The sequence below is a fragment of the Artemia franciscana genome, chromosome 8 (assembly GCF_032884065.1).
Source record: "Artemia franciscana chromosome 8, ASM3288406v1, whole genome shotgun sequence".
In the NCBI taxonomy this organism is placed as follows: domain Eukaryota; kingdom Metazoa; phylum Arthropoda; class Branchiopoda; order Anostraca; family Artemiidae; genus Artemia; species Artemia franciscana.
In genome coordinates this window covers 23114470-23142241 of record NC_088870.1, presented here as the reverse complement: position 1 = coordinate 23142241, position 27772 = coordinate 23114470, and the positions used below count along the sequence as shown (strand labels likewise).

The 27772-nt window shown below is 35.2% G+C and overlaps 1 protein-coding gene across 3 annotated transcripts in view; it reads left to right on the top strand.

Annotated features, from left to right (window-relative positions):
• Window positions 1-3006: 3006 nt before the first annotated feature.
• Window positions 3007-27772, top strand: part of LOC136030153 (small ribosomal subunit protein mS39-like) — a 136211-nt gene continuing 111445 nt past the window's right edge. For all 3 annotated transcript variants that reach the window (XM_065708859.1, XM_065708860.1, XM_065708861.1), the window contains exons 1-7: window positions 3007-3166; window positions 6313-6412; window positions 12200-12397; window positions 14042-14171; window positions 21414-21555; window positions 22437-22533; window positions 26405-26539. In XM_065708859.1, coding sequence (XP_065564931.1) covers window positions 3108-3166; window positions 6313-6412; window positions 12200-12397; window positions 14042-14171; window positions 21414-21555; window positions 22437-22533; window positions 26405-26539 — 861 coding nt within the window. In that variant the 5' untranslated portion in view covers window positions 3007-3107. The remainder of the gene's footprint in view (window positions 3167-6312; window positions 6413-12199; window positions 12398-14041; window positions 14172-21413; window positions 21556-22436; window positions 22534-26404; window positions 26540-27772) is intronic.

The window sequence follows — 27772 nt, the reverse complement described above, 5'->3', positions numbered from 1 at the left end:
CCAATAAACCAAACCGTAACTCATGAGAATCTCATAGAATTGTCAATAGCAGAGGCTCTTATAATAGAATCAGTCAACACAGCAAAGGGGCAATTCGGGGAATTGTCCCCATCACAGTTGAGACAAAACTTCTTCAACTCCAGATTGTACATCATCAACAGGTATATTCCATTCGAAAGTAACTTTGAACTATACAACAAACTGTGTTTCACGATAATCTCTTCTAGTCTTCTTTTACTGTTTTTGAGTTTATAAACTGTCTTGTTGATGCTGCAAACACCAAATCATCCGCCTGCCACGAGATGTTCTAGAAATGGATTGTTGAAGCCTAGATTTAAAATAACGCTGCTATTATTACTTAACGAAAGCATAAAGGATATTTCCTTAAACCACATTGTCCCATAATCAAACAGTTCATGGTAACGAACTGTAAGAAAGAAGCGACACAGCTTAATAACAACCGAAACTCTAAAAAACAGAATTTTAATAACAACGAATATATAAAAAAAAAAGCTTATTATGCCGATTCCAAATATATAAATTTCATTAAGTTTAGTGATACCCACAAAGGCTACAAGTCTGAGAAACTTTGCCTTTTTTAGAATAAGAGGGGAAACATGGCCTAAAAGTCAAATAATCTTAATCAAAATCCCACCGTCAGATTCAGCGCATTAGATAACCCTACTGTAGAGGTTTCTAACTGCTATCTGCATGAATGAGAAATTTGTATTTTTTGCCAGAAGTAAAATTACGGATGGGTGTTTATTTGTTTGTTTGTTGTTTTCTTTTTCAGGGGTGACCATATCGACCCGGTGGTGCTAAAATGTTGCGAGAAGGCTCATTCTAATGGAAACTAAAAACTCTAGTGCCCATTTTAAGTGACCAAAAAGAGTTAAGGGCAACTAGTCCCCCTCCCATGCCCCCCAAAATCGTCCAAAATTCCAAAAATCGCCCGATCAAAATTTGAGATAGCTAATTTGTTCAAAATAGTTGAAAAGCCCAATGACCATGCCTTTGGAAATAACATAAGCCCCCGCTATCCCTGGGGAGAGGTCTTTAAGTTATAAAATTTACCCATTGTTTACGCATAGTATTTTGTCACCTGGAAGTGGAACTGGCGTAAGTGAAGAGCATAAAATTTCGAGAAAAACGTGGTTGAATGTTTGCAACCCTGAAGAACAGAAATGGTTGAAGTAAAAAACTCGAAAAAATTGCATGCCGAAAAGTATCCCATTATAAAGGGATGGTGAGAATTTCCAAACCAAATATCAAACAGTTTCGGCACAATTAATTACCAAAATACTGTTACGTCAATTGGGATTTAACAGTTGGTCAACTAGTCAGTTTCGTCAAAACCGGTTCAAGTGTTTTAAATACCAGACATGCGACTCACGGTAAAACTGACCTGTAAGGTGTGAGTACAAACTGAGTAAAACTTTTAAAGAAATTCAGATATAATATATTAACAAATGGATACAAAAGATTAAAAACGGGTACAGTTATGTTTTAATTATGCCTTTCGTTTTCCCCCCTGCCTTGATGTGTGACAGCTTTCTCTTCGAGATAGCTCTCAAATCTAGCATTCGTGGAACTTGGTGGTTTACTTGAAAGATCTTTGGTAGTTTCGCGACCCTTCTATGTACCTTTTTTGTTACCTTTGGATGCGTTTTTTGTCCCAGTTCCTTTCTCTCGATGGAATTATTGAAAGAAACAATTATAACTGTTTTACTGTAGCCTTTTCTTTCATGTGATAATAAAGCAAGTAGCACCTAAGGAAAACATATTCCTACTTTTACTAAATCGCTGATTGGCCTTATAATTTTGTATAAATGTAACTTCACTTAGAAGCAACAATAAAATACAAACTTTAAGCCCAAAATCATGAATTCCAACCTATAAGAAAGTTCTTCAACTGACTTTAATACAGAAGATACAGAATAAAATATTGAGCTCTTTCTGGTATTCAATATTGAAACTTTTAGTCCTTGAAAGTTCAATATTCTTACTGTCCCATGCCCTCATACAGACTATTATTCCAAAATGTCATATATTGTATTCTTGGCCCATTTCTCTTTTTGATGGAACTAGGGTGACTTGAGCTTCTAAGCATAATACAGACTATGAGAATTCTTAGAGTAAAATAGAAACCGAGCACTGAATATGTTGGTTCGTTACAAGTTGGCACTTTTGATTTCTATTGTCGGCTTTTATGCAAAACTCAAATGTATTGGAAAAGGTTAAAAAGAAACAATAATAAAAATAAAACCAAGTTACAAATTTCAATTTCGAGATGTTGGTATTTTAATAAAACGGCATACCGAAAATGACGAACTTTAGTTGCTAAAACGGCTTGTGTTGCTAAATTAATTAAGATCCGTAATCTGTGAATAAAAAATAACCATTTTTGTTTTTTACAATACCTGTAAAAACGTAACGAAAATGCGTGTAAACAGATTTCTGATGAGTTCTTAAGTGCTTTTTTTAATCCCCCACCTCCGAATAAAAATTTTGGATACAGTCCAGCAGCATATCAATAGGAATGTATGCATCAGATTCGGACGAAAAAAGAACTCAAATTAAATACTTAAAAAAAGAAATATCCCCAATTTTCAAAATTCCCTGTTTCGGAGGTAGGTTCCAATTTTCTTGCATGGAAAGTATTTTTTCAATGGATAGTTGAAGGCCTTTACTTTTTATTCGAAGTGACTAGGAAAACTTGTTTCTTCTTGAAGTTAATGGAGGTATTGGAGCTCAATTCTGAACTGATTTCACCTATCTTCTTCGTCAAATCCACTTCTCCTCCTCCGTGATTTTAAAACACACCTGCCCTCTTCAGAATTTGTACCAATTCTTGATAATGTCTGCCTTTATCTGTAATTGTCATATTTTTCTCCTGAGGTTGGAATATGTTATTGGGATATATTGAATTGTCTTTATATAAAATTTCTGAAAAGTCCCATGATCTTTTTCGAAAAATCTTCAGAGGGAATTGACGTGAAAATGTGAAAGGTAGGGCGAAATTTTCAAAATTCGAAAACCCGGTCTTCATCTTGGACTTGAAGATAGTCCATATACCTCCCTATAATTTTTGGAACTGGATTTACAAAATGCAAAGAAAATCCTTCACAGTCTTAAGACAGCTTAGCTGCTATAAAGCAAACAGAAGGTTGACATATTCGTACAGTATTTTATATTAATGTTATAATATTGCTTCTGGTTTCATTTCATAGAAATAGAAAGAACTCATCCTGGGTAAAATTCTAGTTGATTGACTTTTGGCTATCTCGGAAAGGGGTTAGGTTAGGAAAATGAAACTTTCAGGGATGAGTCTAAAGGCTAAAGCATGTGCTGGGAAGATATTTTGAAGTACCCACCTCCACTCCTTCTACCTCTAGAGGGCCCTGAAATTTGAAAATATGCATGTTCTAAAAGTGAAACCTTGCAAAATAGATCTTCTGCTTGAATAAAGTACAACAAAATTTTTTTCAGCTTCACAACTTTGTTCAATCCCAATTTATAAGGTTTTAAAGATATGCAAATACATATCCTAAATTTGAAAAAAAAACCATTGATATGGCTCAAATTTTTACTCAAATAACAGGAATTGCATTTTCAGAGCTAAAGGCAGAGAAATAGCAACTGGTAACTGAAAATTAAGGTGAAAGGTTGTTTTGTCAAATTTCAATAGGTATAGACCTGTTATGAAGGCAAATTTCTGGGCCCTCTAGAGAGAGAAGGAGTAGAGGTGGGTACTTCAAAATACCTGAAAGCCATCCCTGAAAGTTTCATTTTTCCTAACGTAACCCCCTTCCAAGATATCAATCAACTAGAATTTTGCCCTCATCCTGTATGTTTCAAGCTAGCTTAGGCCTATTTGTCAGAACTTAAAATTCTATGATAGAGAAGCAAGCTGAAGTTATATAAGCAATAAGAGAATAATGGCCACCTTCAGGACAATTTCAGCTTGACTAACTTCAAGTTTATTCTTAACAGACAAAAATGCACCAGAATAGATAACTGATTCAGAAGACCAAATACTAATACCAAGGCAATGCAATGCTAGAACTAGTTTGACTACAAAGAAACCACAATTCAGACCACTGTTTGTTGTTTGACATTAAAAACTAAATATTCACCCTTTCTAGCATTAAGTCTAATACTGTTTTATATTTGCAAAGAGCTTAGAAACAAACTGGGTTACCTTAATTGGGCTAAACTTTGAATGGCTAATTAGTAATATATCATCTGCATAAGCAATGTAGGCTAAGATAAATTCATGCCTGTAAAACACAACAGAAAAATTTGTAGGTCAGCACATGATATCAATGAAATGATATCATGAAAGCAAATATCACTAAACAATTTGCAATGACAGTAAACTTTTCAAAATCTGCCCCCATTTTCTAGACTCTTTCCAAATCTAAATATTACTGAGATGAGTTAAACTCTTTGTGAAACCATCTCTATCAATTTTAAGTAGGACATATATGTTTCAAATATTATCAAACAAGCAAACCCATTAGCCTACTGTCCTTGCTTAAAATTCTAAATAAATCTTGTTGCCTGAAGATACATTCCCTCCATGTTTATTTATCACAGGCCTGGCTAATATTTGAAATTGCATGTCTGGCCTGGCATTCACAACTTTAAAGTGTCCTTAGAAACATAACTGAGTTGGTCTAAAAGTGTTTGCTCAGCTTTATTTACAAAGAGAGTAAAATCCCATGCTCCTTCCTCATTAAAGCTGCATGCATTACCACCTTGAAAAAAGAGAGGTGAGGGGTAGAATTTGCTTATGTTTTACCAAGTCCACTATTTCCAATACCTACAAAGACATTTTTACCTCATTTCACTTCCCCAATAGTTGCCAACTCCCCTGCTCAGCCTTTACAATAATCCCAACTTATTCTTCACTCTGTATTGTTACATAAAATTTTCATCCCCTTGTTATTGAGCACCATAATAATTTTGGATACATGTTGAACAAAAACAGCTCTGTTGTCTCTTTTTAGTAGATGATGCATTGTTGAATAATTATTCCCCCTCTTCTATTGCCATTTTTGTTTTCTGTCCATTTGTGATGCTTCTTTGTCTCCATTTTTTTTGTGTGTTTCAAGTTTTGAGCTGTATTTTTTAATTTTGTTTCTTTTACATTTTTTTTAGTTATTAATATTTATTACCTTAAATTACCTTTACCTTAAATTGCAGCTTGGAGTGATATAAGGATTTCTCATTTTTAATGATTTAGTCTTGTATTATTTTTTTGATTCAATACAAATTTGTTGTTAACTTCAAATGCAAATTCAGCTATTTTTGTTAGCTTCTGAGTGCTGATTGTCAATAAAATATTTTATTCCACTTTTTCCAGTGATCTTTTTCAATATTTGCTGGCCAATACCCTCTATGACATTGTTTCTCTGTTTATCTTGGGACTGATAAGACATAAGCAGCCTGATTGGATTCTTTCAGAATTTCATTAACTGTTTCATTGACATTTTGACAATCATTAGAATAGAATCAACGACTCTTAAGGTGTTCCTTTTGTGCTAATCATGTCCATATTTTTGGCCTATAGAGCATTTTGTACTGGCCCCAAAATTACAGACTAGCGTATTATGGAATAATCTTCATAGTAATTATAAAATGGGTCTTGTTATGCCAGTATGCAGTTGGTAAGCTGAATATTTTGTCCCCTTGTTGCCTTTGGTTATGTTTACCTTTGGTAAAGCATTGGTTATGTTTGATAACTTTGTACTTCTCTGTACACCTGGTCTTGCAGATTTTCTTTGGATTTGGTACTACTGATTTAGCTGTCTTGCTACTCAGTATTTTATCCTTGGCCTATCAGCAAATTTTTTTTTAGGCCAATAGGTGGTCCTATTTTGAGGAAGGGGACTTGAATAGAATTGTCATGGTTGGCAAATGACTATTATATTTGGAAGCAAACCTCTAAAACTCGCAAAACCTCTCGCAAAATAACTTGCAAAACCTCTAAAAGTCCTTTGGCTTCCCATAATGCAAGGTTTTTTATACCAAGTGGCCTTTGATCTTGGTGAATCAAAACTGCAGCAAAATAGTGCTTATTAAGCAATTGTCAGTAGTATCTTTATATTTTTTAATTCAAGTACGTGAGACTACGCTGTCTATCAAGTTAGTAGATTTTGATTCATATTAGCACCATGGTTAAGAGCTAGAGCTTTAATTTTCTTTAATTGCTTATGATAAACTTGATGTACAGGTTAAAGTCAGAAGCCACCTTTAGATCAAGGGTTGTCAGAAAAGCATAAATAATTTTACTTTGTATTCTTTTAGTCCAGTAACCGAAGGGAATGCTGCCTCTTCATCTATTGATGATTCAAAAATGATACAAATACCAACAAGAATAGAAAGAGGACCAACAGATATATTAAAGGTAAAAATCTTACACTTTTTATTTCTTTTGAAATCTAAAGAATCATGTTTTAGATGTATAAAAGACATTATATCTAAAATAATTTACTTTGCATATGTCTGTCATGTGCATTTCTTTCTATATCTATATCCCCATGGTTAACTCAATAGGGGTTGAGGTAGACCATACAAAGATTTTAATTAGTAGGCCTAATACAATTTGGAGTCGAATATTTGGATATTTTGCCCTGTTTTCGGAAATCCAGCATATGCTGATGAATGCTTGACCATAGAGGAATCAATAACCAAAACTTTGAGATAAACTGGATGTCTGATGTTATTTATATTTTTGTGTTAATCATTCTGCTAATGTAAGATTTATTCATTAATTAGTAGACATGAACTACAATGAATATATGGTGCTAATCCCCCAAAGGCTCTTAAGCCTGTAAAGGAGGGATGACTTAAAAATCATTGAAGTACTAAATCAAAAACAAAAAAGGAAGAATATAAAAAAGTTATATCACTCAGCAAAATAGGTTAAATAGATTAAATAGACTCTAATCGATATTCTATGTTTTGCATCATTTGGCAAAAAATAATTTTTAAAGCAAGTAAAGGATTCTGATCTTACTGCTCAGGTTATTTTTTAGAAAATCAAAGCTCATTCTGCTCTGCCATGTGGTATAATGACTTTGGCGAGAATGTCATCCAATTCATCTGTTCACCCATCAGCGAGCTCTAAGATCTTAGCTCTTTGGTTAAGCAAAAAGTGAAAAAGTGAGAAGAATGATGTATGATCAGAAAGTAAGATTTTAGAAAATCGATTGGCCAGAAAATGGAGCCATTGTGTCTGAGCCTCAAATTAAATAGTTTCATAAGGATTAAATATTTGAGACAAAATGAATGGGATACAGCAGAACAGTTGTAGATTTCATTGATTGATATTGATTGGTAATTGTCACTAGTTGATAATTACTGACCTTATAATGTGTGATTTACTTTCATAAATTATAATTTTCTTAATGTTGAACATAATTTGTTAGTGCCACAGAGGACAATAGTAAATTTTATATGCACCTTGTTCTGAAAGCCTAAAATTATAGTGAAAGCACAATATTCAGAAAAATATGCCAAAATTTCTGTAAAAACCAATTTTTTAAAGCCTTAATCTCCCAACCCCACAAAAGGTTTTGTAAGCTTGTCATTCTTTTCTCTCCATAACATTCTATGTGTGCACCTATCGCATCTATTGCGGTTGGAACTATATTGCACTAAGAATTTTTGACTTTGGCCGCATATTTTCTTAGTTAAACTATTAAAATATAATGTATTTGCTTTGAAAAGAAATGGAATTGCATTTAAGTGGAAAGGTATTAAAAGTTCTTTTATTGTGAAACACATCATGTCTATTTTTCAAGGTTCTTTTTGAGATACATGATATGTTGCATCTCAGTAACTGTGAAAAAATCTGGCCTCATTCCATCAGTCCAGCTGGGACACTCTTTAGTAAAGCCAGTTGAACAACTTGTTTATCTTGGTCTTCCTATTGGACCATCCCTAAAGCAAACCCATTTGCTAATGATGTCCCACCTAAAAAAAAAGTGTGGCACGTCTTATGCTTCAGTTGTTCAAAATAAAATACGTTTCAACCGAACAATCCTTGCTAAACTGTATAATTCAAAGCTCTACCACATTTTCTATACACAGCACCATTTTGGAAGATTTTTTTCACAAAGAGGTAAACGTAAAGTCTGTTCAGTATACTTCAAATTTGCAAAATATTTACTTCTTTTACCCGCTTGGACCTGAAATTCAGCATTATTTTGAAAATAAAAAATAGCCAACCCAGCGATAGCTCCGTCAAAACGTATTCTGACAAATAACCACAAAATTACTTTTTATCCATGGCATCCCCTTCTTATACAATGATGTTTAAAGTTGTTGGTATGTAACAGTTGTTCAGTGTTTAATAAGTGGTCTTTATTGATTGTTTTGATAAATGTTGCAATGTCTTTTTTTCTTAACCCTGTTTTTTTTTTTGTCGTTTTCTCTATATTGTATTCCGTCTCCGTGTACTTTTGTATTGTTTGACAGATTAGAAATAAATTTTTATTAGTTGCATTGCATCAATTGACAAAATATGAGAAATCCTGTCACAGAATGTATTGGATTTGTTCCAGTAAAAAACAAACAATGTAATTCCATTCCCATAGAAAGTTTAGTTTACATGAAACCAAAATTTTACCTAATTGGCTGTTTTCACATGATTGTTTTGCGTTTGAATGAGCTATTTACATGTGACCTGTGCTCTATGTTTTGGTGACGTCTAGCTCTAAGCATGATTTTACTTGATGTGGGCTATAGAGTAAATTCAGTAATGGGTTTGTATAATTTTTCTGGATCTTGGTATATCCTAATCATTGACTTGAATATACTGATGGTTCAAATATAACTTGATTAAAGGGCAAATTATGAACAGTTGTTAGTTTTTTTTTCTCGATTTATTATTGGTTGGAGACATACAGTGAGTAGTCTCTTGGGTGGAAGCAATTTAGATTGTAGTTGAAAATATATACAGCAGGTTGAATGCGCGAATCCGTTAATAACTATATATAAATACCTCAGTACATTCGACCCGCAGATAAAAATCAACTAGAGAATCTTCATTGTTCTTTAATTCACTTTCGAAAAAGTGAACTTTTCTTTATTATGGGTACAATAATATATGCGGAGATAACGTTTTCGAATAGTTAAATGCATAATAGGAGCTTTTTGCTAACTCATGATGCTGTTGAGCTAGGTGAATAGCTTTAGAAATTAAGCTAAGGCCCAAAATAGGGCATGGAAAGGTGTTTTCAAGTTCATATCTCTGCGTCTTCCCTCATTCTAGAACAAGAACTTCATGAAATTTAGAACTTTTGTATTTTTTCTTGGGAAATTGAGCCTTCAGGATTTGATCAGCAGTCAAGAGTATGATTGGGCAGATGTTTTAAGGCTCCTACCTCCACTCTTTCCTGTTTGATAAGCATGAAAGTCATTAATTATTTTTGAAAAAAAAAATAAATATAGCCTGGCTTGGATTCTACTTCTTAATCTGTAGGACTTGGCAAGGTAGTTCCAAGGATTTGAGCCCAATTCCGGTTAAATTTGGATTTGCTTTTTAATTGGGGCCTATTTTCATAAAATCTTTCAGCCCTTATAAGTGGGGAAGAGAAGAAGGTGGGAATCTGGACACGCATCCTATAGATTTAACTGGAAACCCATTAATGAAAGGGTCATTTACCTAAAAAATACTTTTTGGGTTTACGAGAAACCGGTTTTTTGGAATAATTAAATAATAAGTTAAACAATTTAGCTAATGCAGAAAAAAAACAACAATGAATTGACTTTTTTTTTTATACCAGAACTGACATTTATTTAAAGGAGTGGGTATCATCTCGTGATTGCCCGGTATCATCAACAAACTGCCTAAAGCTAACAAAATATCCACCCACTAATCGAGTGTAGACCAGGGTTATTTATGACATAATCAAATCTCCAGTATAATCTTGAAACAAAGACATTCAGTATGCTGGTACGCTGTGTGACAAATGACCCTCATGTATGTATTACCCAATCAGAGGCGCCATTTGCGGGGGGGGGGGCAGGGGTGGGATAATGCCCACCCCAGATTTTCCAGGGGGCCCAAGCTTCCACCAAAAAGGTCCCTTTGCCGGCCATTTAAATAACGCTATTTGCTATTAACCGTTGTAAACTTTGAAAGCAGGTTAGATACATAATCTATTTCTCAATTTCTGTCAAATGCCCGTTTCCTAGATGATTATATTAATATTATAAATTCTGAATATTTTGCAGTAATTCCTCTAAGTTGATAGACTAAAATAGGTCAGTTCCTGGCCTATCATTCCTTGATGGAATTGTTCCTTGTTATCGTCCAATTGCACTACATAGAAGCAATTACACAAGCAACGAAATCGCTGTCTCAGCAGCTCCATGCCGTTGCTGTCGACTTGGTTATTTCTTGATCACGCACCCTGATTCAGGCCACAAGAAGCAAACTCACCGACCTGCATTCAGATGCTTCATTTGTATCACTTTTCAAGAAGGCTAAAGAGTTTGCAACATAACTTGAAATTGAAGTACCTGCTGTGAATGGACCCGCAACTAGACCCTCCTCTCTTGATAAGAAAGGACAACCTTGAAGAATTCAAAAGACCACCAAGCATTGGAAACAATTTGTGACAACTTTGACGCTAGGAAAGAATTTCATCGAATCTGGAAATTGGACCACTACTTTGGCGGATGAAATGAAGCAAGAATACTTCAAAACTTTTGACCGTCTACTAGCAGAATTTGACAGAAGGTTCACAGATAACTTGCCAGTGCTGAGTACGCTCAAAGGCTTAGATCCAAGCTCAACCAAGTTTATGGACACGGAGCTGCTCAAGCTTTTCTCTTCTCTTTACGGCGAGCTGGATATCGGCAGCATTCTTCTTGAATCTCAAGCTGGTATTGCCAAGCGTTTCTTGCTTAAGGAGGAGAAAAAGCCGAAAAACTTCCTAGACATTGTCGACCATCTTCAGGCATTACCAGCGGCTTACTCAGAAGTAATTAAAGTACTTTGTATTGCTGCCACACTTCCTGAGACAACAGCGAGCAATGAGCGTTTGTTTTCTAGCCTATAAATAGTGAAAAATTACCTGCAGTCTACAAAAGGAGATGATCGTCTCAGTCACCTCCTTTTGACATTTGCAGAGAACGATTTAGTAAAAAATTTGGACTACAACCAGCTTGCTGACCATTTTGCAAAGATGAAAGCTCGGCGGTTCCCCTTGTTACCTTGAATGTTGTTATGTTTTTTTTTATCTTGTTAAGTTTGTCCTTTTTGTAAATGTATTTGATCTGGAAGATTTCTGCTGAAGGGACACTGAGATTTTGGTTACAACCCTCAGCATAACAATGAAGGTTACTTTCACCAACGTATTGTTTACTTAAATAAGAAAGTTTCTCGCTGAGGAATGCCAGCCTGTAGTCTGGTTGAATTTTCCACTTTCAGTTTAATCACTTAACCTTGTTGATTGTATTCTTTATTGTTTTAATTAATCTTAGAGGTCAGTGTGGCTGAGTTCCATATTTGGTAACATTACATTTCCAAGCAGCACACAGGTGCTGAAAATGTATTTTTACTTAGAATATTCGATCAATGTGCTGCCAAAACCCGGAAAGATGAAAGCTCGGCGGTTCCCCTTGTTACCTTGAATGTTGTTATGTTTTTTTTTATCTTGTTAAGTTTGTCCTTTTTGTAAATGTATTTGATCTGGAAGATTTCTGCTGAAGGGACACTGAGATTTTGGTTACAACCCTCAGCATAACAATGAAGGTTACTTTCACCAACGTATTGTTTACTTAAATAAGAAAGTTTCTCGCTGAGGAATGCCAGCCTGTAGTCTGGTTGAATTTTCCACTTTCAGTTTAATCACTTAACCTTGTTGATTGTATTCTTTATTGTTTTAATTAATCTTAGAGGTCAGTGTGGCTGAGTTCCATATTTGGTAACATTACATTTCCAAGCAGCACACAGGTGCTGAAAATGTATTTTTACTTAGAATATTCGATCAATGTGCTGCCAAAACCCGGATTTTTCTTACGTTACTCAAAGTGAATCGGGGGGGGGGGGCGGATGGAGTTCATGCCCACCCCAAGATTTGGCCCAAATGGCGCCTCTGTACCCAATGACCTACTCTGTTTATTAGTATATCTGACCCTGTTTGATTTCAAAGGAATAATTCAAAATTGGATTTTATAGGCTCTTGCGAAGACAGTAAAGAGGGACAAAACAGCTGCACATTACAAATTTCAGGATGACCCGTATTTGATTCCATTAACAGTTATGGGAAAGCGACAGTTTGCCCTATCTAAAGAAGCTGGGCGTAAAGCAGCAAAGTGGATACGTCAAGAACATGCAGAATTCTTTCAGCATAAACTTGCAGATCCATTTATTGAGGTATTATATCTCAGCGTTTTTTTTTTACTTCTATAGACTGTTGGGGGTGGGATTAATCGCTGTCGTTTTTTAAAAAAAAGCTTGGCAAGTGAAAAAACGGTACCGTTAAGCAATTAACGATTTTGTTAGACAAAAACTGCAGGTCGTAAAAAGGGTAAAACTTGGGCTCCACTTGGTGGTCAAATTTTGAGCTACGTTATTTTCTTAGAGCTACTATTGGTGTAACTAACCCCTGTTCTTAACAGGACAGACATATTTTATTTTTTTTTTGAAAGTTAAATTTATAATTAGGCGTGTCTATGGGAATTTTTTTAATGGATTGGACAAATTTGATAAAGACCAAAATCGCAAAAAAAACTGGATTATTATTAGAAAAATGAGAACATTTTTCAAATCTCGAGATTTGTTAGAAAGAGGCTTGGCCCGAGGGTTCATCCCTCTACACACGTGCCTATTCATAATGGTTGATGGAAGCCCACGTACAAAATTGGTCTTAAATGGAACCTTACTTTAATAGAATCCTGTCCAAATTAAAATCACAGTACATTTTGTTTTGTTTATGGAACTGCTGCCCTTTAAGCTTATGGTATTCACCTAGTATGTCTATATTAATACAGAGTGAATAAATATAAGTTTTTCATTGTGGTGGAATACATCATAACATTAATTTTTGTCTATCTTGTTATCCTAGAAAGAAAGAAAAATTTTATCTTAAAATAGTCGCATTGTATTTGAATATAATCGTTCTCAAAGGAAGACAGAGTAAATAGGGAAAAATGAAATTAAATTTAACATCAAATTATTTATCTCCCAAGATCAGTTTCTAGTTATGCAGGGAGTTATTTTTATAAAAGATTTTTAAAGACCAGGTTATCTAATCATGTTAAAAAAGATGAATTTAAGATTTTAAACTAAGGAACAGCAGAATATGGGCAATGATAGTGAAAAAACGGCACACATTTGAACCAATATTCACGTTCCGACCTTGGTGCTCTTGTTTTTTTTTAAAATAGTTTTTGTGCAACTATTATACGCCTTATTTCGTTGTTGTCATTTTGACTGTTGACTTTATTGCTTAGCGTTTTCTTTGTATCTAATTATGTTGACGCCGAAAAAATATTTGCCATCTGAATTTTGCTGTTGGTGTTTTTCTAGATCCTTGCGGAATACAGTTCGTTTTTCTATATTGACAATCTCATGCAAGGGTGTATCCAGCATTTTTTTTCAGGGGAGGGGGGGGGGGGGTTAAAAAGAAAATTTATTATATGCATTTTTGTTAAGTTTTTACGAGTCGGGTAAAAAATTCGGGGGTAGAGGGGTTCAAATCCAGTAACCCCCTCCCCCCTTTGGATACGACCTTGTACTCATGTTAACTTAAAGCTATTGTAGCGAATGCACTTATTTTATTTTATTACTCTGTATTTTGAAACTTGGATTTTTCTTAATCCGACATTTGTCTACCTTAACATGCAATTCTGCTTTAAGACTTTTAAGCAGTTTTCAGCTTATGTTTTTATTTAAAATATTTCTTTTTGGTATAAACTTACCTTTTTATGCTAGATTTAGGACAAATGCCCAGCAATGTTAAATTGCTTTATGACGGTTATTCTAGTTGTGTTCAGTTTTTTATGATTTTTGATGTAGGCCTTCGCCCCAACCCCTAAGTATGATGAAAATAGCGAAGTTTCAAATGAGATTCTTAGAACAGTTATTGAGAGACAGGATGTATCAAATGCAATCAATGTGTTTGAGCTGATGAAGACTAAGAATATAGGTAAGTGTCGATCCACATATTTTAGAATTGGCCTAGGCAGGTCTGATAAGCAAGTGTAAGATGATACTGAGATATGTAGGGTATGATCAGTAAGTATCCTTTTTAGAAGCCAACTTGACCAACCGCACTGATTACATTTGTGAGGAGTTAGTTTCAAAACAACGGTAAAAATTACGGGAAAACCCATAAATAGTGATAAAAGGTTTAAATTTATAGAGAGGGGGATACCAGTGCCCCTTCTCCTGTGTACCTGGCAGTTGTTTATGGTAGCTTACGGTCTTCCCTGGATTTTTATTCCTGTGTAAAGTCTTTGCTTCCAATATGGAAAAGCGAATGATATCTGTATAAATATATAAAATCTGTGTAATATGTGCTAGCAACTGGCCCAATGTTCGTTTTTGACGAGATGCAGAAAGGTAAGTGGGAGTCCCATCCTATCATCACAACCGTAGCTATTGCACAATATTCTAAGATTTTTACAAGATGCTCAAGTAAGCAGTTATTTGCTCTGATTTTGGATAAAACTATATTTACTTTTTTAAATAATTATCAGCGGATGGGTCATTGTTTAAACCAAGTTTATCCGCAAGAAAAATCACATTTGAAAAATTTGTTTGTTTATTGATTTGATATTTATTGAAATTGCTATTGATACTTTGCTGTTATTATTCTTGATCAAATATGCGTTACGCTTCAGGCATAATCATAAGGCCATTACGACCATATTATCTGTTTTTTTTTTATGATTTTTGAATGATCCAAGGAGACGAATATATTTGGGTGACAAATCTCGGCTGTAAGGAGGTTGTACAGCTTGTATGCAACTTACTGCTTTAAATGTTTCGTGTGTCTTAGCGGCAGTGTTGATCCTTTCCCTGTAATAATAAGGCGTAGCTGCTTGCGTTGATCGGCCGTGTCTTTCTTGGTGGAAAATATATTTAGCGCATCTCAACAGTTCGTTGTGAAATATTACATTGACTGTGCACGATCATGCATAAAACGTCATCTGATCCTAAAAATTGCCGTAATACCCTCCAATCTGATACCCGGATCTAGATTTCTAGTTTTAGACTCATTCACTGTGCTAAACGAACTCCTTGTTTCTAGTAAATATGCGTGGTTTTGACTGTATTTCATCCTCAAACTGTGTTCTTAATGTCAGCACAACTTTGGGTGGTTTAATGTTCTTGCAAGCAAAAATTATTCTTGAGGTTCAATGAAAAAATCCTTTGTAGTCGTAGTTTCAGGATTCAAATGACTGGGAAGATCAGTCATGGTCTGGGACCTCAAACTTGTCAATCACGCCCTTATTCCATCCATGTGTTGAATTTATCGATATATTGTATAAAGGCTGCAAGGCTTCTTGCTCTACCAATTTCAGGGAACACGAGTTTTCCAAATTTGAAAATGATTGCTTTAAGTCAAATCTAGAACTAATTTGAGAGAAATCCCGTCAATGCAGAATTATCGACAAGCTGTATACGCGATGTCTAATTTTGTGTTTTTAACCAGTCTGTCATTGACTCATTCTTGAAAAAAAGTCAATTTGGTTGCTTGCACCACACTAAATACATGTTTTAAAAGTTGACGCGTGGACTTCGATGATATTAATAGCATAAGGGAAAAAAATTGAAGTTATTTTTTGCCTGAGAAAGTAAGACAGATGAATCTGATGGAATCTTTTGCTCTGAATTTGAAAGCACAATCAGAAATGCCATTAATAATCAATATCCTATGTTTTGTGCACTAATTTGTTTGTTTAATTTTTGGCGAAGGCATTTTTTCCTAAAATAACTCGGTTATTTTGTTTGCACGATCCGTTACCGAAGTTTGAAAGGATACCGTAAGAAAAAATTATTGGAATTTGAACTTCATGGGTGAGTAAAGAATTAAGCTTCGATTAGATTGCTACGTAGGAGGCGAAGATTTCCACCCCCCCCCAACAATTTAAGAATATGTATCAATGCAAATATGTATGCTTGATTCAAAAATTGAATTATTTTGTCATAGATTTTGCGCAATATAAGCACTGCAACAGATATGACTACGTTGATCAGTTTATTATACAAAACTGCAGTAAAAACAATTTTCTAAGCAATCAAAAGTCATCTTTTTGAAAAATCCAATTTCTACATTTAATGGAAAGACAAACTAAAAAAGAAAAATTGTGGGAAAACTATAAATTTTGAGAAAATTTCGGTTGTATATTCAACTTCAACGTAAATAGTTCAATGCAGAAGTAAACATTCTTCAGCTAAAACCGTGTGCGATACAATCAAATCTGCGAGTCTTGAAAGTCCAAATGCATCAATGAAAAGTAAGGTGGGTCCCAAAACATTTCAAGCATCCCTCAAAGTCTCTTATTAAATTTTAGAAAAAAGTTCGAGCTAAAGTCTCCTGCTAAGAGATAGATTCCTCAAAATGAAAGTAATGACCACAAAAGTTATCTTAAAAGTTCATGTTACCTGCTTGCTTATCCTTCCTCATGGAACATCCTGGGGTCTCTTTTTTGTGGCAGGGTATAAACCAGGGTTGTGTACATTGATTGGCCGTGTGCTGTTCGTGGCAATTGTACAATGAGGGATCACTTATGCTCAGCCAGAATCAGATCGTTTCAACCATTCAGTTTGCATGAGCCGTTGCCGAAGTTTGAAATTATCAGAATTTGAACTTGACGGGCTGAGCAAAGAATTAAGCTTCGATTAGATTGCGGCGTAGGAGGCGCAGATCCCCCCACCTAGTATTTTCCCTAAACGCATTTGATAGAAATTTTGAGTTGGCCATTTGTTGTCGTAGAAGCTGCGAAAAGGCTCATTTGATTGGAGACTGGAAGGCTAGTGCCATTTTGTAACAGTCAAAAGTGGTTGGAGGGCAAAAAGCCCTCCCCCCCAAGTCCATCAATTCTCAAAACACATCTAATAAAAATTTTGAGATAGCCCCTCTGTTAAGCGTAGTTGAAAGGTTTGGACATTATGTCTTTGAGGAACTCCACCACAGCCCTCAGCGCAAGGGTTGTTAGAAATGCTCCGAGGGAATATAAGGTTTTTGTGGAAAGAGTGGTCGTATAAACTCCGGAGATACTCATTGGATTGGAAATCAGATGTTCTAGTTCCTTTTTTAAGAGTCAAAGTGATTGGGGGTATACCCCCTCCCCCCCCTCTCACGTCGTATGCATCCAGATGCATCCGATAGAAATTTTGAGATGGCCATTTGTTCAAAAGTATTCGAAAGATCATATAACAAAGCCTTAGGGGTTGACAAATCCCCCAGAGTCTGGGGGGATAAGGGTTGTAGGTTATGCCCCAAGGCATACAAGTTTCTTATGAAAGGGGTGGTCGTTTGAACTTTAGAAGAGGCTTGTTTGATTGGAAATGTATATAGTTCTAGTTCACTTTTAAGAGTCAAACATGATCCCTCCTCCGTGACATCCTCTTTTCCCAAAACGCATTCAACTGAAATTGTGAGACAACCAAATTGTCACTGATAGTCCAACAATCACATAACAATGTCTTTAAGGTAGACCTGATCCCCCAGAGCCCGTGGACAATGGTTGTCAGTTATGCCCCGGAGGATACAAGGTTTTTATGCAACGGGTGGTTGTCTGAACTTTGGATCAGATGGAACTCATTTGATGGGGAGTCGGAATTTTTAGTGCCCCTTTTAAGAGTCAAAAGTGAATGAAGGGTAATCAGCCCCCCCCTCAAGCCTATCATTTTCCAAAACACATCTGATCGAAATTTTAAGAGAGCTATTTTTTTCAGCATTTTTGAAAAGTCTAGTAATTATGTCTTTGGGGATGTCAGCCTTTCCACAGTCCTTAGGACAAGAGCTGTAAGTTAGGTAATTCGTTCATTGTTTACACATAGTATACGCTACTGAGGAAGATATGCATGTTTGAACTTTACTTTCCAAGAAGACGAAGTGCATTCAGATGAGCCTTTCATAGAATGTTAAAGGAGTGTTGAACTAAATCGACACACGTTATGCGTATACGGATTGTCAAAAGGTATAACACAGGAATAACTGAGTATATTAATTTGAAAAATTCAGGAAATGATAAGAGAGGTGACCAAAAAGGCAATATTTGCATGCTACCAATACTACTACAACTACCACCGCTACTACTACCACAGTACTCCTTTTATAGTATTGGGGGGAAATTTGAACTAAATGAAAAGGCGCTATGTGCGCGCACCTTTTTAAAATAGTGTATCTCAAGAATTGGTTTGGGTATTAAGTTGGGATTATCAGAGAATACTTAAAAGGGAAGATCATCTCACCAAAAGGCAATATGCGCACGCTACTACTAATACTACTGTTGCTGCTACATTCACTACTACTACTCCTATTGCTACTACTTGTAAGGCTAAGAGCGTTGAAATGAAAATTTCAAGAAGTATATGAACATACAGGTTATCAACAGGACATATCAGCAATGTCATAGCAATGGCTAATCGTAATTTGAGTCAAACTCAAAATGAGCATAGACCCGAACATAATTTGCGCTTTATTGAAAACAAAATACGTATTAAAATGTTTCCACTTTTTTTTACTTTATTAAATAAAACATTATCTAAACTTTAAGGAAAATATCAGTATATGTCAATCAAACTGACAATCGACGGTCATTTGTTTTTTTTATTTTTTTCACTAAAGTTTGTATTCTGGTTTATATTCTGGTCTTGAGAATGAATGGGAGTTATCAGCCCTACTCATGCTATTCTTTTGCTCGTTTTGAGTTTGACTCAGCTATTTATTGTAATTTCTGTTCGTTTTGAATTTCATTTATTTATTGATAGCGATTTCTGGTAGTTTTACGCTTGGAAGATTATTTGACTTTATTTCTGCTCATTTTTGGCGCAATGGAATCTTTACTTTTCTTTGAAAAATCTGTTTTGTCGGAAAATTTTTCAAATTAATAACATAAAAACACTAATTTTTTTAGCTCAATATTGCTATTGGATCCAAATTTCTTTAGGCAAAATTATTATTTTTACTTCACAATTTTTTAGTTTCGCCGATTCTTTTTTATCAATACACCCGTGCAAGCTTAGCTATTGGTGTACTGCTGATTAATTGTTTTTTGTATTTAATTTATAATAAATTATAGTACTATTATAACTAAAAAGAAATAGATTTATTTTTCCCGGCGGAAGTTTTACGAAAGTCCAGAATGTCTACAAAACACAAATCAAAACGTGAAATCCTTCTTTTTAAAAGGAATTTACAAAGCCAGAATCTAGTCTTTGAGCTCTTGCGCTCAATGATTTTGCTTAATCAACAGTTCTTGAGCCAAAAAGCTCAGTATTTTTCTACACGAGAAGAGTTTTTGATGTCAGCCGCTTCATTTGCGAAAATGTTTACTTGGAGGAAAGGAAATAACACAAAAGTAAACAATCTACCTAAGTGAAAAAAGGAAACAACAAAAAATTTTGGGTACTTGAGCTCAATATTTTTGTTTCAGGAAAATCTGTTTAGAAAAACAAGGCAATTTCTGTCTCACGATTTAATCTTTAGAAATATTCCTGTTAAGGAGCTAAATTTTATAGACTTATTAAATGTTGCATTTTGAAAACGATGAAAAACTTTGAGTTCTTGAGCTCGACATTCTTGTTACATGAAAATCTATAAGAAAAGGTAAATTTGTGTTTTAGCATTGGAATGTTTAGACCGAAAAGCATTCGACCTTATCAAACACATGACTGCATTAACAAATCTGAAAGAAATGGGAGCTAAAACACAAATACTACTATTAGTGAGAGAATTTTTACAAGGGAGACGGCAATCAGTTTACCCTTTGTTTGCAGAAGATACCTGCTCTGAGTGGTCAGAATTAACCTGTGGATGCCCCCAAGGAACGAAATTAGCTGCTCTTTTATTTCTTGCCGTTATCAACCCTATCCTTGCAGAATTTGAAGAGCGTTTCAAGTTTGTTGATGACTTATCTGCACTTCTCAAATGTATAGTCGAAAATGCAGTAACAAAGCAGCAGTCTGACCCGACTTTGTTCACAGACTTCATCAACCAGTGAAAGTCGAATAGTCTACAAGTGAATGAACAGAAATCAAAAGTTCTACGATTTAATCCACTCAAGCGATATATCACTGTCCCAGATGCTCTGTTTCCAATTGTTTCCTCTGCAACAATCCTAGGCGTAACATTTACAAGTGACTGCTCGTTTAAGCTGCATGTAGACAATATTGTGCACAAGGGTCACTATTCAATCCAGAGTTTAACAAGTATGCGCAGGTTAGGCTTCTCTGATCGTCAGCTCCTGCTGGCGTATACAACCTACATCAGGCCTTTCCTCGAGTATTGCTGTCCCGTTTGGGGTCCCCAAATTCAGAACATAGCTTACATGGCAGATGAACTAGAACATGTCCAAAAACGCGCTACTAGAATAATACTTGGACCCAGTTTCAGCAGCTACGAAAGTGCCCTTGAGCTCTTGAATTTGCCCACCTTATTCGATCGAAGACATGAGCTAATAATGAAATTTGGGAAATCACTATTAACAAACGAGAAGCACCGATCCATACTTCCACCATCCACATCAATCAGCAGACATACTAGGCATTACAACAAACTAGAACCAGTCAAGTGCCGTACGAACAGATTCGCAAACTCCTTTGTACCATATTTCGTAAGAGCATTTAACAAGTGTTAATTGTAATTTTGTGATTGTAAAAGTAGCGTAGTTTAGCTTTTATTTTTGAGTGCTACGATAGCTATTTAAATAAACGAATACGAACGAACAAATTCTGAGATACCTCCGAGGCAAGTAAACTTTGCCTCATAGAGGGAAAGTTTACGCCAAATGTTGCATTTTACAAGAGTTTCCGTAGGTCTGGAAACTACCTAGCATAAAAAAATATGAAGAATATTTAAAATCCCGTGGTAGCGTAGTGCAAGAATCTTTGATTAGCAGAAAAGCTCACCCAGGGTTCGATCCCAGTTTTCACGAGGCTGGGAAACACGAGGCTGGCTTGCTGCCTGTCCCTGTAAAATGAGACCTGGAAACTTAAACGTCGACAATTGTTGACGCCCTATGGACCATTAATGGCTCTAGAGGTTTTTAATGCTATGCATATTTGCAATCAAATAGAATAATAAAAAACGAATGGGTCAGTTGATCCATTATGCTTATTTTAGGAGGGTGGCAATAAATCTAGATTTATGAAAAAAAAATGCCACGTAATACTTTTTGAATTGATACAGCAAAACTGATGCTTTAAATTTCAGATGTACATCCAGCTACAGAACAATCACTATTAGAGCTGCTGTGTTTTCATAATTCCGAGGATCCTCTCGACATGGACGATGCTCAACAACTATGGTATTTCAAAGCACAATCCATCAGTGAAAAATCAAGGAATAACTGGCGGTAATTTTAAATAGGAACTTACTGTGTTTATCATTTTAATGTTATTTTGTACATGGTGACTTCAGCTGCTTTTTATTAAGGACAATTTGTGTAAAAAAAGGAACTTAGAATCTAAGCAAAAAGACAAAATATTATATAGAATTACTTTTCAAATTCTCAGCTGTGAAATATTTTTGATTTTTATTACAAAGCTTCCACTCGCTAAACCTCATTGCTGAAGCCATTACAGGTATTAGTAACTTTTGAGATCAGTACATCTGAAAGGGAAGAGCCGATTTCCCAGTTTGCCAAAAATTTGAGAAGGCATCTAACAGAAGAATGTCTGACCGGGATAACATACCTGGAGATATTTCATAAAACGAATGTTATGGTGCAGGACATGGGTAGGGAGTGTAATTTCCGACAGTTGGCAAAATACGTGGTAAGGATAGGAAAATTAAGTATTTCTACAACAGGGAAACTAGCTGTTTTTTGTTCTCCCCTGGTGTACTGCGGTGGTAAAAACTGTGCCTAGTGATAGCTGTGATGCAATGTTAGGCTACGTTTCATGCAGTCGGGTAATTATTTTAAGTTTTCTTTGCCACTTCGACTTGTGTAGCTCTATTTTGCGCAATGTAATTATGTAACCACAAAAAAACAACAAATTTTCATTTCTGGTCTAAAACAGAATGTTTGCCTGTTCGAAGACATTATTTTTTGCTGACTGATGTGAAATCTGTCATCCACCAGATTCAAGTCCGATTCCTGTCAGAACTTAGCTTGACATAGCCGTGCTGACATTTTGATTTTACCAATCGGTCGTTATTTGGCAGGATAGATAACCTAGTAGCTTAGCTTGATAAGTTGAGTTGGTTATATGCATGCATATTTTTCTTTTACAGAGATAGTGGATATGCTGAAAAACTGTTTCATTCAATGAAGAATAAAACACCCGAAGCTTATTGTGCAATGATTCAGGGCATGGCTTCTTACGGTCAAGTATGAGTATTCTCTTTCTTTGAAATTTTCTTTCACGGCTTAGTAAAAAAACAAAAAAAAAAAAAAAAAAAAAAAAAAAAAAAAAAAAAAAAAGTGCGTTAGCTACTTACTGTCTGGAGCTTACTATTGTCTCTTACGGATCGTCGGTAAAAATAAAAAAAAAAAGTTGTTTTAGTATTTCCATTTTTTTGTTTTTTTTTTACTTCACTTCATCTTTTGTCATTTAGGTAATAAAAATTTTGTTCCACTCGTGAAAGGGGGCTTCAGATAAAATAGGTATAAAATGGTTGTTAAAAGATGTCTTCAGTGCAAATGGAAAAGGAAAATCAAAAACGTAAAAATAGAAGGTTAAAATCCAAATTAACATCTTAAATGTACAAGTGAGTTATATATGTCTAATTCAGACCACAACTTAGTTAGAGAGAGAAAGAGAGAGAACGGTTTATTCCACAACTTTCGCAGCTCTTGGCTAATTTACAGTTGCGAAAACATTACATGTTAAACATAGACGTAAAAAAAAAAAAATGGGAAAAGATTGCATGTTAAACATGGATAAACATAGACATAGATAAACATAACAACATTACATGCTAAATATAGACATAAAAAATGACACAAATGCATTACAATATCAGTATATTGTAATTAACCGAAAAACGGTTAATTCGGAAAAATTAGAGAAAATAAGGTATTTTTAACTTACAAATGGATGACTCGATCTTAATGAAATTTGATATTTAAAAAAACCTCGTGTCTCAGAGCTCTCATTTTGAATCCCATCTGGATCCGGTGACATTGGGGGGAGTTCGAAGGGGAAACTGGAAATTTGGGGAAACGCTTAGTGCGGAGATATCGGGATGAAACTTGGTGGGCAGAATAAGCACAAGTTCCAGATACGCGAATGACATAACCAGACCGGATCCGCTCTCTTTGGGGGAGTTGGGGGGGGATTTCCAGTGCTTTGGCGAGTTCGGTGCTTCTGGACGTGCTAGGACGATGGAAATTGGTAGGTGTGTCAGTGATCTGCACAAATTCACAAGATAACAGTCGTTTCCACGATTCGGCTATCTGGGGGGGGGGCTGGAGGGAGGGGAAATTGTGAAAATTGTGGTATGTTTATCTCATGAATGGGTGATCGAATCTTAATGTAACTTAGTATATAGAACGATATTACATGTCTCAGATGCTCCATTTTCAATTTCGATCGGATCCGGGGACATTGGGGGGTGGAGGGGGAAACGGAAATCTTGGAAACTGGAAATCTTGGAAAACGCTTAGAGTGGAGAGATCGGAATGAAACTTGATGGGAAGAATAAGCACAAGTTCTAGATACGTGATTGACATAACTGGACCAGATCCGATCTCTTTGGGGGAGTTGGGGGGATTTCTAGTGCTTTGACGAGTTCGAGAATAATCACAAGTTCTAGATGCGTGATTGACATAAAAGGACCCGATCCGATCTCTCGTCACAAGTGCCATATGAGCTCTTAGCTCTTGTTCTGTTTGGTTGGGCATCTGCGGGGAGAATATCACGGTGGGTTGGGTTGAACGGCATTACTTTTCCAAATCCCATGCTGAGATGCTCTGACATGCAACTCTGTGATATTGTGGATTAAGTCTCTATTATGTTTTACTTTCGCTTTTCTTATTTAATACTATTATTACTTTATCTTCACTGTCAATAAGAGCCTTTTGCTTTTACATGAGAATTATTTGCAATACATTTTGACTGTATGAGTAAGTAATCCTGACAATTAAAATGTAGTCTCAAAGCGCATTAAAGGAACAGTCGAAGAAGATTTGATAAGAGAAATATACTTATGAATAAGGGGAAATAGGAGTGGGATTATAAATAGGGAGTACTCTCTCCTCTATGGTTAGTTTGAAAGATCCTTTCAAACTAAAGGGAATTTGGGTCGAGAACATTTTTAGGTCTAAATAATAAAACGCTTAATAGAAAGATAAGATAATATTAGAAATATTAAAAATAGACCATTAAGAGCTTTTTATGAGAGCCCATTTTGCATTTTCAATAAAAAAAAGTCAAAATACATAAGGTGTATAGAAAAATGTTAATATAAAACTACAAAGTGATGTTGGATATAGGAGCTCCCACAGTTTTCTGTTTTTAGGAAATGAACCCTAACAGAACAAAAAATAGCAAAGAAGAGAGAAATGAGGACAATAAGTAAAAAACAGAAAAAAAAGTTTATGCAAATATTTCGGTTGAGATCTCCGCTCAACCGTCATCAGTGCAGAATAATAATAATAATAATAATAATAATAATAATAATAATAATAATAATAATAATAATAATAATAATAATAATAATAATAATAATAATAATAATAATAAAAGATAATAATAATAATAATAATAATAATAATAAATATAGATAAAAGCCCAAAAGATTATAAAAAAAAACCAAATCTCAAAATATACAATGAAATTAAAATAAAGACCCTTTCGAAGTGAAGATAAAAGGGTAACAGAATAAAAAAATACAACACTAAATGACCCTTTACAATTTCATTTTATGTAAAGCATTCGAAAAGGCTAATCGCTTGCCAGGTAGGGTATTATCAGAAACTATTAGATTGCGAAATATAATTTTGTGGATGGATATAAAAACGATTGGAATTAATCACCATAAATGGGGCTTAGAATAGTTCCTCCAGTGTCTTAGTACCTTTATGCTTAGTACCTTTAGGTGAATGTGCTTTTTTATTTCAACTGCCTCCCTGAAAACTTGCGTGAGACCAGCTACCCTTTTATCGTTACTTCGAAAGTGTCTTTATTTTAGTTTCAGTGTATATCTTGAGGTTTGGTTTTTATATTGTCCTTTGCACTTTTATCGGTATTTTTTTTTATTATTATTCTGCACTGATGACGGTTGAGTGGAGGTCTCAACCGAAATATTTGCATAGCTTTTTCTTCTGTTTTTACTTATTGTCCTCGTTTCTCTCTTCTTTACAATTTTTTGTTTTGTCATGAGTGTGCTTTCAGAAATTGTTTAAGAAACGAACCATGAGTCCACCCCTCCCCTTCCCGAACGTATGTGCTCTGGGCTAAATTGAAATAAATTTTTACAAGTTCACTTAACCAGAACCATTACGTAAACTGTGTTTTGGGCTGACATTTTGGAGTGGTACCCCCTTGAGGAATTTATAGCCTAGTAAATATTCAGCCCTCCACGTTTTGAGAAGATCTGAATACATTGAGTCGGAGGAGTCTCCGTAGGTATGTTTTCCTGAGGCGGTTCGGTACTGAGCTGATTCGTAAATAGTTCTAGTAATATCGGGTCTTCAAGTTATAATGTTAACAACTCTGCTGTGTAAAATTAATGTTACACTACATTAATTTTAATTAATTACCACCTAAGATTATTATTAAGACTATTATTACCACCTAAGCTTTTTATTAAGGGCTAGATAGCAATAGAATTTCGGAAAATAAAATTTGATGTAATTCTAATTCTTGTTATTTCTTTGGCCTGATTGAAACTGCAAAAATTTATTACTTGGTAATAGTGATGGAGACAAAAAGAGGACTTGATATGAAATAATATGTTTGGGTGTAAAAAAAGGGTTATTCTCCCGGTTATGACATGTAATTATACGTATGTGTAAGGTTGCATATAAGTTTACATGGGTGCCTGGTTTAACTCACAAATTGTTTGCAAAATTAATTTTATTTACTTTATTCCATTTTATTTATTTATTTTCGTCATCTTTTTCTAGTAGTTTCCTGTCACAAATTCATCCGTTGGCGTGCTGGGGATTTTTCTTTTTTGTATTTGATTTGAAATAAATTATTGTACTGCTTCGCTGCAAGCTGTTTCATTATTATATACTATTTTTGTCGTTTCAGGGGAGCCGGGCTTGGAATTTGTACAATGAAATGCGTGAGAATAAACTAACGATTTCTACAGAAGCATATAATAGTATTATATCCGTTGTCCCAATTTTGAAAGAAGAAGCCAATCTCAGATGGGAACTTTTAGAGGTAAGTCCCCTCCCCCCCAAACAAAGTGGATTTAAAACTTTTGTCAGCAGATGCTACTCTCAGAAAAAGAAAGTGTTAAATTCGTTCAGTGCTTCTACAGGTGTTAATATTAAGAACTAATGAAATCTTCATTTATTTCCCTCACAATATTCATTCAAGGGAAGAATTTATTTCTTCACAGAATTCATTTATAAGAGGGCAAAAAATAAGTAAAAAAGTTGCCACCATACTTCAAGATATTGAAATAAAGCAATGATTTTCGAAAAGAACAAAAATAGGAGAATATTCTAAATAGAAAGTATATTCTGGTTTACTGTAATGCGCAAGTGACAAGATCACGCAGAATTGGTTCCAAATCTGAAGAAGCCTCTGCTCCGTCATAGATGTATAAATTTTGGGTAGGTTTGCATAACGCTTAGCAAATCAGAGACAATGCTATAGCATTGCCTATGTTAAGGCCATAAGGCTTCAATGCTTTATCATTATTTTTTTCCAGAGGTACTTAGTATGGAAGGGGTTATCGTGTAAACTTCAAAAGTGATACATTTGATTGGAAATCGAAAGTTCTAGTGCCCTTGAGTCAAAAGTGAACGTAGGGTAACTAACCCCCAAACCTTCGTCTCCCCAATTGTATCCGACCAAAAATTGAAGATACTTCTTTTGTTCAAAATAGTCCCAAGGCAATAACTATGCCATCGGGGTTCTCACAGCCCCAGGGGAGGGAGAACTGTAAGTTATGCAAATTGCCCATTCTGAATATATAAGGTTTTTGTAGAAGCGGTGGTCGCATAAACTTCGCAGTTGGGCTCTTTCGATTGTAAATCAAAAGTTCTAGTGCCCTTTTTAAGGGTCGAAAGTGATTGGAGGGTAACCTCCCTTCACCCTCTTTCCCTCCAAATGCATTAGATCAAAATTTTTAGATGACCATTTTGTTCAAAATAATACAAAAGTCAAATAACTACAACTCAGGAGCTGGTAAATCCTCTACAGCCTTGGAGCAAGGGCTGTAACTTATGCATGTTGCCCGTTATGAACATGTATGGTTTTTCCGAAATAGGTGGTCTTATAAACTTTGGAGGGGACTCATTCGATTTGAAATCGAAAGTTCGAGTGCTCCTTTTAAGAGTCGAAAATGATTGGAGGGTAACCACCCCTCCCCTCTCACATCGTTTTCCCTTAAAGGCGTTATATCGAAATATTGAAATAGACATTTTGTTGAAGTGGTCCAAAAGT